General features: G+C 36.8%; 1 protein-coding gene across 1 annotated transcript in view; it reads left to right on the plus strand.

The window, feature by feature from the left end:
• The window catches only part of LOC105054791 (uncharacterized), a 65,854-nt gene that overhangs the window by 34,263 nt on the left and 15,985 nt on the right, over positions 1-15,606 (plus strand). The window contains exon 14 of the mRNA XM_010936385.3: positions 12,976-13,019. Coding sequence (XP_010934687.1) covers positions 12,976-13,019 — 44 coding nt within the window. The remainder of the gene's footprint in view (positions 1-12,975; positions 13,020-15,606) is intronic.

Genomic DNA, 15,606 nt, shown 5'->3' on the forward strand with positions numbered 1-15,606 from the left:
GCCCCATGGCCCCCATCTAACCCTTAAAACATTTCTACTATCTTTTAAACTCTGCCTTAGATTCAATATGACCCACTAAAACTGAAAAATAAAAGAAATCACGGCAAATCAAATTCTGAAATAAAATCGAAAGACAATCTGGATGGTGTCCATCCCTCCTTTGCATCAAGAATCTCCTGGGAGAAGTCTACTCCAGATAACCAACATGACTTGTTTCTCAGGAGGAATGGAGCGAATAAAGTCTTTAGGTTAAAGCATTTCATTTATGTCTCAAGACAATTTCCTAAAACATGGTTTGCTACAACTTCAACAGCTAGTTTTTGTCAGTTTGTGACTTATTTTGCTTCAGATGATGTAACGTTAACCTTTTAGTTTTCCTTCAAGTGCATTTGTTAAGGACTTGTTATTCTCATAGCACATTGCAGAGAACATTGTTATTACTTGTTAGTTGCTGACTTGCTGCTAATGAAGAAATAGAGCACTATAGAACGTTTACTGGTAATCGATTTTGCACCATAGCTCTTGGCAAGTTGAAGTACTTCATGGGGGTCTGTCCTACGGAGGGATCAACATAGATCAGCAAAAGATAATAAAACTACCAACAAAAGTAGGATGGCTGTTTCTACACTTGTTGATTAGACATGTCCATCTGTGGACAAGAGATCAACTAATTTCTGTACATTTGCTGGATGAAAATAGAATAGTATTCCACAATGTTTTGCTGAAGCAGAATGTCTACTATGGAAAAGGACTCTGGTTTTTGAACTCCAACTACTGATTCGCTTTTAAGTTTTAACTGTCATGAAATTTCAATGCAAATTAGCCATCACATTTGACTTAGGGTTTAGTCAATTTTCAAATCAAGGGACCCACCTGTCTTTTCATGGAAACATAATATAAATGCAGAAGTTCATTTGAGGCATATGAATACTTGCTGCAAAGCTGGCATAGAGTCATTCAAGTTTTTATGTTTTAAAATTTAGCATTTAGCTTATTTAGTTACTATTATGCTAAAAAATGGGATCATAATTTCAATACGAAATTAAAGTGGATCTTGGGTACTGTTAAGGTTTTAAATCCCGTGGGATGGAACTGTCTCGATTTTTTCATGGAACGGGACGTGCCGCTATCCCGTCTCGTTCCGATACTTAGGACAGGGGATGTCCTAATACATCCTGATCGAGATGCTAGGATGCTCGTGGGATAGCCCTGTCCTGACACATAGGATGGTACCCCATTCCGGTGTCCCACTGGAACCTGAATCGTTGGGTTCGTTGGGTACTGTATCCAGGCAGATCTTATGTCCAAATTGGGGTTGTTCTTAGTGTGTGGATCTTGGATTCTGTATCAAGGCAGATCTTAAGTCCAAATTGGAATGGTTCTTAACGTTTTTTAAGTTGAAATAGAATCCTAGATGGAGGATGGGATGGGATGGTGGTGCGTTCCATTCCATGAGAAAACTAGAACAGCCATTTTCATATGTTAAAAATGGAATTAAAGGAAGGTTTTGCACCTGATATGTCAACTTGAAATAGCTGACAAACATGTTAGCAATAGCTTACTACCTGATTCTAGTTCAGAGTTAATGTTCAAGCTTGGGCACTTTGGTATGTGTATTACAGTTTAGCGACTAGTGAAAATGCTGAAGTTTGACTTTAGTATGATTAAATTATGCAATAATTCTTTTTCCTTCTACTTGGGCTGATATGTGATGTATCAGTTATAATTGGTCCAACAATTTCTTTTAAGAACACTATTGTTGCTATCTATCAAGAACAAGGGACATTTGGTCATCTCATGACTAAATACTGGTCATTCAGATTATCTGACTACAAAGTGGTCATATGTCCACAACCCCTTATCCTTTTTCTTTTTTCCCGACTCATTATCATTTCTTTATTTTTCAAATATACATATATCCTTATTATCCATATCTTTTTTCTCTTCTATTTTCTTTTTTGTGTTTTTCAGTGTATGTTTTTCTACTTGATCATAGAAGCAATAATGTTGAACTGCTCTTTGAGGTTTGACATTGTTTTGTCTCTAAAACTGGATTGATTTACTCTTACATTGTTTTGTGCATGATTTAAAATCACAGTGGGATGTCTCGTGGGGCATTGGGATGGTGTAACATTCCAAGTTTTGGGATGGGACCATCTAGCCATTCTCGCAAGTTGTAGCATCCTGATTGGCATGTTTTGAGACATCCCACATCCCAAGTATTGGGACGGGATGTGATGGGCAGTGCATCATATTCCATGGAAAAACTAGGATGGCTCTTCCGATGCGATTTAAAACTTTAGGGCCTGCATAGGAAATCTAACAGGATTGGCTTGGATTTCCCATAGGATCGTGGATTATATAGTTTATTTAAAAAACTCCTATATCAACCTAATCCCTCTCTAGCCCAAATTCTAGAGTAGGAAAAAAAAAGACCTCAATAGGTCTTTTTTATCATCCTACAGTCCAACAGGCCGATAGACGGGATTTAGGCCAAAACTAGTGTTGAGAAATCTGTATATTATGTATATTGTAGATTGATTACAGATAATACAATATATAGATGAGAGATTAACCATTCTAATGGTTCAAATCCCTACATTTAAGGAAATAAATAAAAAAAAATAATTATAAGATTACACAACGAAAGAATCTGAAATTTAAAATTCTAAAAGAGATATTCCAGGAGAGAATATCGGAGATCTTCAAGAAGACAATATCGGCTCTATCCAACAACTAGGATGGGCTTTTAGAAGAAAATGGGTTGAGCAGGCTAACAGGTGTGATTCTTATAGGAAATCCAGCCCAATCTTGTTGGATTTTCCAAAGAGGCCCTTAGTTGTACATAGAGACCCTAAGTCTATATGACATGTAACAAGCAATAGTTTGTGAAGAAGCTTGAATTAGGTGACTTGAGGGTTCTTGTCTGTGAAATGGCCAATGTTAAGTCATAGACAATGAAATTTATACTATGTGCACTATATTTACTATGCAATCTACAATTTAATTTGATCATATGCAACATCACAATTTACTTTATAGAAAAATAAACTAGGGGCATTCATCTACTATGAAGTTTCCTATCCAAGTTGTTGCCGCTTGTTCCTATTACGGACTGTAATCCCTATTAGCACCAAACTTCTAAAATCCTTTGTCACAAATAACACCCCATTTCAGTTGCTGTTTCTAAACATTTTGAGATCCTTTCTAACAAATTTATTGAACTTGTAGACATCTGAGAAATTCTCCTTGTTATCCTCATCTCGCCCCATTTTGATTACACTTGTGCGTACCATCTTAGTTCGGTATGCATGACTGTGGCATTAATCGATGCAGTTCCTACGTGATAAACACTTGAATTAGCATACTAGAAGCATCTGATTTGTTGTTAATTGGTTATTATTATTAAGAATTTGATACTTCTTAGTCTATTTTGCAGATAATTAGGAGACTGAGCACATACAATCAAAATTGGATTCGATTTGGCTCAAATTTGGGTGAATCGAGTAATCAATTCAAATCAAAGCAAATCGTTAGCCTAAGCTCAAATGAAAGAATTACACGGACATGATGCAGATGCAAAAAGCCAGATCATGAAAATGAAGCAAGGACATATGCGGTGTTTATACAAAAGAGTGAGGTTTGTTTTGGAAAGTGTGGGTTTTGGCTTTAGTCATTAAAGAGATGGGCCCAGAAAGCATTTAATGCACAAAGAAGAAGTGAAGTGGCGTTTTGGGCGTGGCTGTGGACTTAAGAAGCTGAGAGGCCTTTTCATGTGAAGCAGGTGCGTGACACGCTGGTGCGGACTCGTGTGGGTTCAACGAAATAAGAGTGCAGGCAGCTTCAAGCTGGGCTGGAGTGGGACAGACCGCATGAATTAATTTTGGAAGAGAAGGAAAGAATGGAATGGACATTGGGTGCGTGGCTGAGTGGAACAAAGAAAATGGTGTCACGGGTTGGATGCAAGGGTCCACAGGCGAGGGAGTGGGTCTTCACGCAGGTGCGGGTCCTCGGTCTTGGGTGCGGTCATGTCGATGCTGGTTGGCAAGCGAATTTGAAACATGGTGTGATCAAGAGCAGATGCGAATCGTGTGGGACGCATGGCAAAACAGATTTTTTGGTGTTTTAAAAGGATATAAACACACCCTTTTCATTAGTCCCACATCGAAAAGATACAAGGACCTCCCACCTCCAATATCTATAAAAAAGCCTGAATATCTCTATTTTTAGACATCTCTCTCTCCACACCATAACTCTTGTAGGGGGCCCACATGACAGACGGGTGTACCCACCTTTTAAATTTTTAGCCATCTTGTTCTCACTTTCTTCCATTCTTCCAACATACGAGAAGGAGAGTCAGCCAGGGGGAGGTGCTGTGCGGATCAGAAGAGGAGGAAGACGTGCTGCGCAGATCAGAAGAGGAGGAAGCTCTGCAGAAGAAAGCTGTGAGAGATCCTAGTTAGGTGATTTCTTTCTTTTGTCTTCGAGGAGTAGATTGAGTCTCTTAATTTCATTCTTGTATTTTTTCTTTCATGCAATTAGATAATCTTGTAAGCCTTCGAATTCTAATGAATAAATTTCAGTTTTGCTTTCAAGATATTGTGTTTAATGTTATATGTTGTTCATCTTTAAATAGTTTATGTATTTGTTGGGATGGATCGTGATCGGAAGATACGATCCGTGCTTTAGATGAAATTGGCTATTTTAAGGATCAACTCATAAATCTATTTTTCTGTTGATTTAAGATTCTTTTTATGATTCAAGTTTGAATAGCTTACACTTTAGGGAGACGGACCGTGATCAAAAGATACGATTCGTACTCGGGTGAGATAGGTAATGATCTAACCTGAACATAAGGTATCTTAATCAACTGATCTAATTGTTTTCAGAAGAAAAATATATAGATTAAGGTTAAAGATGAAATCGAAACCCTGAGGCTTTCTTATCTTATATCTTTTTAAGCTTTTATTTTCTAGTGACTGGTTATTTTCCGACGATCAAAATCTTCCAAAACAAATATTTCTTTGTTTTTATTCATCATGATTTTGCTACAACTTAACCTTCTGATCCCTGTGGAATCGATATCCGACTCACCCTATTCTATAGGGTAGTTAGGTTAATTATCTTTGGTGCATTACGATACGCATCAAATTTTGATGCCGTTGCTGGGGATTAATAGCACTGTGGTAGCAAAATTAAATAAATATATAAAAAAATAAAAAAATATATTCATCACACATCTAGGGACATTAGAGAGATAACTTGTTTGCTTGGATATCTTGCTTTGTTTGCATTGCATATTCATAAAATACTTTTAGGGCACATTTCATTAAACAAAATAAGATGGGGATTTCATCACCCTTAGCCCAAAAATCATCACCTTCGTTTTGCATTGACCTAAGTCTTAAATCTAAAATCTATTAGATGTTGACCCTTAAGGAACTCGAGCTCAATTAGGATAAGATCACTGAAGGTTGAACCGGATTTGGGCTTGTCTAATCAACTGGTGTCTAGTAAAGTGGTTCAGAAACTATGTTCTAAAGAAAGGTGATTCTCTAATTAGGTCCGTTGCAAGAGCACGGAGAGTATCTCACCGATCTTACACTTATTTGGCTAGTTAGGTTGGCTAGCTTTGAGCTTGGAGCGCTTGTAGGTGAACTTACAAAGTTAGGAGCTGTCTAGGTCTAGGTAAACCCTAGGTTAGAGTTTAATTTGTTGTCTAACTTGTGTGAAAAAAAAATATAATAATAATCCTCTCATCTATCCTCTCTAGATTTAGGACTCTCTAGGTTTCTCACCTTTAGAATTCTCCTTTCTTCTATCTTTCCTTTCTCTTCTCGCTTCGTCTAAAAACAAAAAAAAATTTACTTCCTTTTTGAAATAGGGAGTCTGGATAATTAGTAGAACCACTCTAAACCTTACACCAAGACCAGTAGCCCTTAAAGTCCCGATGAGTAACTTCAATCATAAACCCTTATATCTTAAGGATTATTGGTATCCGATTGGCTCGGCTCAACCAACCAACATTGGGTCATCCCAGACCAGGGCTTATAATTATTTTGAGATCAAACCCCAAACCTTCAACATGCTTTCTCAATTCACTAATGAGGATGCATATGTATTAATGAGGGAGTTTGAAGATGAAGAAAGGCTTAATTCATTAGAGAAAAGCTTAGAAGTCCTAACGAAGTCGCATATTGACTTTATGCAGACCACGGACCAACTCATAAATACTAACACTCAGGCTATAGTGTATTTGAAAATGCAGATCGGTCAGCTAACCTCTGCAATGAGTGAGCAAGAGCTAGGTAGCTCCTAATGAAGTCGCATATTGACTTTATGCAGACCACGAGACAACTCATAAATACTAACACTCAGGCTATAGTCCGTTTGAAAATGCAGGTCGGTCAGCTAACCTCTACCATGAGTGAGCGAGAGCTAGGTAGGCTACCTAGCCAACCTGAGTCCAATCTGAGAAACAAAAATGGTCTACAATCCCCATAAGAAAATCAGGTCAACCAAATAAAGGAAGTTAACACCCTATGATATGAGCAACCGATTTTCAATTTAGAAGATGAATTGGACCAACCCATTGATGCGAACTTGATTCAATATGGTGATTATGAACCATCAATTGGAGGAGCACCCAAATTAGAATTGAAGCTACTTCCTGTCACATTTAGGTATACATTTTTAGGACCCAATGACACCATTCTGGTGATCATTGCATTGGACTTGACCTGTGACTAGGAAATCCAACTTATGGGTGCCCTACAAGAACACAAGGTAGTCATTGTGCAAACCATTGCCGGTCTGAAAGGCATTGACCTCTCCCTCTGCATTTATTGTGAGCCAAATGATAAACCTTATGAGGACATGCAGAGGAAACTGAACCTTATATGTGGGAGGTGGATAGAAATGAATTAACAAAATGGTTAGGTCAAGAAATTAGTTATCCCACATTAGATAACCAATGGGTTAACCTTATCCAGGTAGAACTGAAAGAGCCGGGTACTACTATTAGGGAGATTGAAGGAAGTAAACTGATCTTCGCTTGCACCACACCTAGTTGGCAAGCGTGTATGGACACTGTTGCTAGGACCAAGTGTTGCTGCTATTCATCAATCGAGTCCTAAAACTATTATCAAATTCAAATTTCTTTTGTGTCAAAGACGCATGAGGTCTGGTTGAAGACATCATAAACTTAGCATTTCTTGAGAGACAATCCAAGTCTTTAATTTTTCTATTTTAGTTTAGGTCAATAATAATAAATTAAGTTTGGCTGAAGATGGTAAACTTAGCGCTTCTCGAGAGGCAATCAAGATCTTTGCAGTTTAATTTCATTTCTCTCTTTAGTTTGTTTAGGTTTTTACTTCAGTTGCTTCAGTGAATAAGTAGGGGGGAAGAGCCAAATATACTCTCAGGGAACCAAGAATATAACAAGTTAGGTGTATTCTTTCCTATTCCTTTTTATCTATTGCATCCTTTATTTTCCTTTCTCCGATAAGGACAAAGTTAGTTAAGTTGTGGGAAGGGTAAATAAATTAAGTCCTCGAGTCTAGTAATAATTAGTCTTATGTATCTGATTTTGTCTTGATTAAGATTAATCAGGCATTTTAATCAATGATTGATTAATGGTCTAGAGAATTTTTAAAATACCAAGAATCCAATTATTAAGGAAACCCAATAAATGGTTAAGTCTAAGAGCAAAACAAATTTCTGAGTAATTCTAAAATCTTATTTCAACCTATATCAATGAAGAATCTACTTTATATGGGTACGAGTGAAAAATATTAATATACACAAAATGCTTAACTAAATAAAAACATGTTTTTAGCATCATCTTACCGAGTAATCGGGCCTTTCCGCCTAAGCAAGCGGTGAGTCTCATGTCAAAAAGTGGAGATGTGAAGAAACTCTGTCATACAGTTAGTCTTGATTTGTAGCTTGTTTGACTCGAGTTAGTAAGTCCGAGGGATGTTTTATACCTAATATCCTAAAGCCAACTGGTTTGGGAGTCATTGGTCCAAGACTTGCTACAAGGGTTAGACAGAAAGCTTAACAAGTTAAGATATTGCATTGGCTATAAAAAAAATAAAAAAAAAATTCAGCCCATTTTAAGCTAGAGGATTTAAAGAATAAAGGAGGGAGTTGGTCAAGAAAAAATTCTAAAATTTTATGTTCTCCACTTAACCACCATTGGATGGAATTAATAATCCAATGACGTATTTAGTCAATTCTCTGGCCGAGTATCAACTGACCTTAGAACTATCTGGTGTAACTTACATGTCTAAATGAATCGGTACATATGTCTTATTTTCTTCCTTTACTTGAGGACGAATAAAGTTCAAGTTGGAGGGTGTGATAAACACTTGAATTAGCATACTAGAAGCATATGATTTATTATTTATTGATTATTATTATTAAGAATTTGATGCTTTTTAGTCTAGTTTGCAGATAATTAGGAGACTGAGCACATACAATCAAAATTGGATTCGATTTGGCTCAGATTTGGGTGAATCGAATAATCAATTCAAATCAAAGCAAATCGCTAGCCTAAGCTCTAATGAAAGAATTACACGAATATGATGCTGATGTAAAAAGCCAAATCATGAAAATGAAGCAAGAACATATATGGTGTTTATACAAAAGAGTGAGGTTTATTTTGGAAAGTGTGGGTTTTGGCTTTAGTCATGTAAGAGATAGGCCCAAAAAGCATTTAATGCATGAGGAAGAAGTGAAGTGGCGTTTTGGGTGTGGCTATGGATTTAAGAGGCTGAAAGGCCTTTTCACGTGAAGCGGGTGCGTGACGTGCTGGTGCGGACTCATGTGGGTTCAACGAAATAGGAGCGCAGGTGGTTTCAAGCTAGGTTGGATGTGGGACCGACCGCATGAATTAATTTGGGAAGAAAAGGAAAGATTGGAATGGACATTGGGTGCGTGGCTGAGTGGAACAAAAGAAATGGTGTCACGGGCTGGATGCATGGGTCTACAGGCAAGGGAGTGGGTCTTCACGCAGGTGTGGGTCTTCGGTCCTGGGTGCAGTCACGTCGATGCTGGTTGGCAAGCGGATTTGAAATATGATGTGATCAAGAGCAGATGCGAACCACGTGGGACGCGTGGTGAAACAGATTTCTTGGTATTTTAAAAGGATACAAACACACCCTTTTCGTTAGTCCCACATCGGAAAGATACAAGAACCTCCCACCTTCAATATCTATAAAAAGACCTCAATATCTCTACTTTTAGACATCTCTCTCTTCACACCATAACTCTTGTAGGGGGCTCACGTGACAGGCAGGCATACCCACATTTTATACTTTTATCCATCTTGTTCTCACTTTCTTTCATCCTTCCAACATACGAGAAGGAGAGTCAGTCAGGGGGAGGTGTTGTGTGGATCAGAAGAGGAGGAAGAGGTGCTGCATGGATCAGAAAAGGAGGAAGCTCTACAAAGAAAAGCTGTGAGAGGAGGTTCTAGTTAGGTGATTTTTTTTTTGTCTTCGAGGAGTAGATTGAGTCTCTTAATTTCAATCTTGTATTTTTTTTTTCATGCAGTTAGATAATCTTGTAAGCCTTTGAATTTTAATGAATAAATTTTAGTTTTGCTTTCAAGATGTTGTGTTTAATGTTATATGTTGTTCATCTTTAAATAGTTTATGTATTTGTTGGGACAGATCATGATCGGGAGATACGGTCCGTGCTTAGGCGAAATAGGCTATTTTAAGGATCAACTCATAGATCTATTTTTTTGTTGATTTTAGATTCTTTTTATGATTCAAGTTTGATTAGTTTATACTTTAGGGAGACGAACCGTGATCAAAAGATACGATCCGTACTCGGGTGAGATAGATTATGATCTAACCTGGACATAAGATATCTTAATCAACTGATTTAATTGTTTTCAGAAAAAAAAATATAGATTGAGGTTGAAGATGAAATCAAAATCCTGAGATTTTCTTATCTCATATCTTGTTAAGCTTTTATTTTTTAGTGACTAGTTATTTTCTGACTATTGAAATCTTTATAGGGTAGTTAAGTTAATTATCTTTGAAGCATTATGATATGCATCAAATTTTGGCTTCCTTCAGTCCTAATAGTAAATAGCTTTAGATAATTTTTTTGGATTTGTTTTCCGACAACGGTGCCAAAATTCGATGCGTATCGTAATGCACCAAAGATAATTAACTTAACTATCCTATAGAATAGAGTGAGTCGGGTATCGATTCCACGGGGATCAGAAGGCTAAGTTGTAGCAAAACCACGATGAATAAAAATAAAGAATGATTTGTTTTGGAAGATTTCGATAGTCAGAAAATAATCAGTCATTAGAAAATACAAGTTTAACAAGATATGAGATAAGAAAGCCTCGGGGTTTCGATTTCATCTTCAACCTCAATCTATATATTTTTTTCTGAAAATAATTAGATTAGTTGATTAAGATACCATATCTTCAGGTTAGATCATAACTTATCTCACTCGAGTACAGATCGTATCTTTTGATCACGGTTCGTCTCCCTAAAGTATAAGTTATTCAAACTTGAATCATAAAAAGAATCTTAAATCAATAGAAAAATAGATCTATGAGTTGATCCTTAAAATAGCCTATTTCGTCGGAGCATGGACCGTATCTCCCGATCACGATTCATCCCAACAAATAAATAAACTATTTAAAGATGAACAACATGTAACATTAAACACAATATCTTAAAAGCAAAATTGAAATTTATTCATTAAAATTCAAAGGTTTACAAGATTATCTAATTGCATAAAAGAAAAAATACAAGATTGAAATTAAGAGACTCCATCTACTCGAAGACAAGAGAAAGAAATTATCTAATTGGGACCTCCTCTCACAACTTTTCTCTGCAGAGCTTCCTCCTCTTCTAATCTGCGCAGCACCTCTTCCTTCTCTTCTGATCCGTGCAGCACCTCCCCCTAGCTGACTCTCTTCTCATATGTTGGAAGGGTGGAAGAAAGTGGGAACAATGTGGCTAAAAATTTAAAAGGTGGGTATGCCCGCTTGTCACGTGGGCCCTTACAAGAGTTATGGTGTGGAGAGAGAGATGTCTAAAAGTAGAGATATTGAGGTCTTTTTATAGATATTGGAAGTGGTTCTTGTATCTTTCCGATGTGAGACTAATGAAAAGGGTGTTTTTGTATCCTTTTAAAACACTATGAAATTTGTTTCGCCGCGTGTCCCACGTGGTTCGCATCTGCTCTTGATCACACCATTTTTCAGATCCGCTTGCTAACCAGCATCGACGTGACCGTGCTCAGGACCGAAGACCCGCACCTGCTTGAAGACCCACTCCCTCGCCTGTGGACCCATGCATCCATTCTGTGACACCATTTCCTTTGTTCCACTCAGCCACGCATCCAATGTCCATTCCATTCTTTCCTTCTTTTCCAAAATTAATTCATGCGGTCGGTCCCACGTCCAGCCCAGCTTGAAGCTGCCTGCACTCCTATTTTGTTGAACCCACACGAGTCCGCACCAGCACGTCACGCACCCGCTTCACGTGAAAAGGCCTCTCAGCCTCTTAAATCCACAGTCACGCCCAAAACACCACTTCACTTTTTCCTTGTGCATTAAATGCTTTCTGAGCCCATCTCTTTAATGACTGAAGCCAAAACCCACACTTTCTAAAACAAACCTCACTCTTTTGTATAAACACCGCATATGTCCTTGCTTTATTTTCATAATTTGGCTTTTTGCGTCCGCATCATATTCGTGTAATTCTTTCATTGGAGCTTGGGCTAGTGATTTGCTTTGCTTTGAATTGATTACTCGATTCACCCAAATTTGAGCCAAATTGAATCCAATTTTGATTGTATGTGCTCAATCTCCTAATTATCTGCAAAATGGACTAAGAAGCATCAAATTCTTAATAATAATAATCAATTAATAACAAATCAGGTGTTTCTAGTATGCTAATTCAAGTGTCTATCACTATGCAATCGAAATGGTTGGAGTTGTGAGACAGGATTTGGGAGAGCTTGCCAGGTAGAAATGACCAGTAAATGATGATTCATAAGCTTGCTGCAAATAGTTAGGATTAGGCTTCAAGAATGGTTTCCATTTATATGTAGTAAATATCAATATAAATCAATGATAATATGCATTTAAAAGTTTCTTGCATTTTAAAGAGATAACTGATAAAATGGTGAAAAAAGGGATAAATTATTCAATATAGATTTCTTTCAAAATAATCTTGCATTCTTTCTCAACAAGCTGTTTTTCTTGATAAAACATACATGATGTAAGATGAAAAGGAGATAGAGATTTGTGACCCTAGGCAGAAGATTCTAACAACAGGTGTTCTAGGTGTATGTTTGTAACAAAGTGCACGTATTTTGATATATTACCACTGGATAGGGCAAGCTGTGAAAGGCCAATTTAAGAAAAATGCTTGCTTCAAAGTAGTTAACTAACTGAAATTCTAGCTTTTGTCAGTTTTGCCTAATCATGTAGAAGGATTGAAATTTTGTGTTTAGCAGCACCGTACCTGTTGTATTAGCGATGAGCCAGTACAATATAGTATGCCAATATGCATTGGTATTATGCAAACCAGCTGTGCATTGTCCCATATCACCCTTATCAAGGTTCATTGACCCCATACCTCTTGGTACACTCCACACTGCACCCCCCTTCCCCGCCTTCTTTTGTTTCTAATTTCTGCTCTTTTGAACTGAGGCATATCTCCTTTATATCAAGGATCATGTGATTCCAATTGGCTGCCAATACAGTACTAATCGTCAAGATTTGAAATTTTGAATCCTTGACCATGTATTAGTTTTGTATGTACTTTATCCAAATTATGTGGGCATCATGTTGATACTTCATTAGGCCTAACAACCAATGTTCTATAATAATAACTTTTTCCTGAAACTTTGTTGATATGTTTTGACAAGCATTCATATGATTCTTTATTAAATTCTGATAATGACTCAGAATTGGACTCGTCCTTCTAGGTAGTAAAGAGGCAGACACAAGGCTTACTGATTCTCTTTCACTGGTAAGTGTTATCAAAGCCTATTATGGTCATGAAGTATATGCAATATTTTTACTTAAATTATATCTCTGTTATGAGCTCTATTAGCGCACAGAACTTAGCCCTAAGAGGCTTGTAATTTTACATAGACTGTATGACTTTTAATAAATGAAAATTTATGCTCTGTATCTCTTTCATTGGCAAGTGTTGTGAAAGCCTATTATTTTCATATATAGAATATCTGCAATATTTATACATAGATACAATAGATCTCTTTTAATGCTAGTTCACAGAAGTTGGTGTTAAGAGGCTCATAATTTTACTTAGCCTGTTCCATCTAGAACTTTTGGAAGCCTATTATATGAATTATAGGTACTCACAAGTATAATCATGCAATTTCTTAAGATAATGTAAATCACATCTCTTCTAGTATATTGAAATTTATGCAATTGTAGCTTATATTCTTTCGATGTTGTTCGCATTTGAATGATTAACGCTGAATTGAATTTGCCACATTGTTTAAAGATCTCACTCTCACTGTACTTCCTATTTTAATATCTTCCTAATTTTCACTATATATGTGATGTCTGACTTTTGCAACAAAATTGTAAAAGCGAGTGGAGCATATCCATCCTCTCAATAAGAACTGATACATCTGAAAGGAAACCACTTCTAGAACTACCTTCCAAATCATCATCTTTTCTCTTGCCAATGTTCCATCCCACCCCTCCAAAACTGCTAGGTGCTAGGATGTCATCCACTAAAGACATTCAACCAAAGCCTATTGAGGAACTATTGGCTCATTAGTTGAAGAAGTCATTTGCACTCTTAGGTCCTTATATTTCTAACATCTTCTCTAATTATCAAGTATGAGCATCTACTGTTTATTCCCTTACACTCTTCTAAAGCCTACAAAGCTGGAGCACCTCCATTTTTGGTATACCTGGATGGATCTTTTCCTCTGTAATATTTGTTCCTGACTGAAATGAAGAAAGGGATTATCAGGAAGTTAGCCCAATCAAAACCAATGAGGAAAATACAAACTTAAGTTGATCCAATTTTGCTCACCAAGCCTAGTCAAATTCGTATTCACCTTATCTGGGTCATGCTATATATTTTACCATTCAGACCAGTGACCAAGTACATATGTAGATACAATGGCATCAAATATGTACATGCTAAGGAGTAAGGAATATTTTTTTTTTCCTTTTTTGCAACAGAATACATGTCATAAAGGAATAGCAAGCAGTCCATTGGACACTAAAGAGTTGCCTCTTGTCCACTCTTATTTATTGCTATCATATTTCTTCTCTTTTTTTCCCTCTGTCGTGGTATATGCCTATATGGAATTATTTTCATCATAGTAAAGGATAAAACGACCTTAAGTCATTTGAAAGTAGAAAACAAAATTATACTTTTAATTCTGGGGCATCAAGAAAATCCTTCATGCAAGAAAAAACTCATGCTTTCTAATTTAAGGCTCTTTCAGAAGCTGGGGAATCTTATCAGGCAAGCAGATATGTTTTAACCTTCATATGGTCAAAAAATTGGGAGTTTGAGGAGGAATTGTCGAAGAACTGTTTAACCATAATGGGAAACTTTGATTCATCGCAATTCATATGAAGAAAATGACCTTTTAAATTGAATTCACTATCCTATTTTTGTGTGGATTGCCTAGTCTATTGCTTCCTTAGTCATTTGAGATTTTTGTTCTTCGGCACTGCCACTTCTCTCAACTTCTACTTTATGAGGCATTTATTCCATGGATAAAGTGTTGATGCTTCCAAACAGGCCCTAAATGCCATGGTTGCGTTCTCCAATATTGTATCTTTAAAGCATGAGTATAATGAAGTCATCAGATCTTTAGAGAAGGTCTTATTTCCAACATAGGGGAAATTAGATTAATCTACTGATATTCTCTTTCTAAAGTTGGTGTTTGATGGAAGTCTATTCAAATTTAAACCTGGAACAACATCAAGCTATGTTTGTTCCTGTATCTCCTAAGTACTAAAATCAAAGCATTGTCAGCATTTAGTACATATCTTGTTTGCTTGATCCACCATTGCTTGAGTCATCATTTAATGGGTGAACAGCCCAACCCCCCAGTGGCGAAGAGCCGACATTTGAGGTGCCAAACCTTCCCATTGATATGAACTCTTGGGGAAGATCATTCTGAGTTATTCCAACTTCCATTGCTGTGGATTGCATACAAACTTGCCTTCAAGGCATTTGTAAGCAATGACAAATGATTTTTTCAAATACGATATTTTGTTTCTAGCAAATTAACTCAAATTGGTGGAGGAAATAAAATGTCCAACTACTTTTGATAAATGATAGGCTGGTGCCATCAAGTTCTATTAGCAGGTTTATACAATGAAAATCTTTTATATTAATTGCAATTGGCTTGATAATGTATATTCACATTCAAGTGTTTGATTGATACAACAACTCATGGTATTTAAACATCTCCATGACAACATTTTCCCATTTTTACAATTTAAGGAAAATTAGGAACAGTTATGTCGTAGAACTTTCAAACCTTCCATCTCAAAGATCAAACTTTGACCCTAAATTTCCATTCTAGCTGATCTACTATTATGGTCCATGCTTC

Source organism: Elaeis guineensis, chromosome 12 (genome assembly GCF_000442705.2).
Source record: "Elaeis guineensis isolate ETL-2024a chromosome 12, EG11, whole genome shotgun sequence".
In the NCBI taxonomy this organism is placed as follows: Eukaryota; Viridiplantae; Streptophyta; class Magnoliopsida; order Arecales; family Arecaceae; genus Elaeis; species Elaeis guineensis.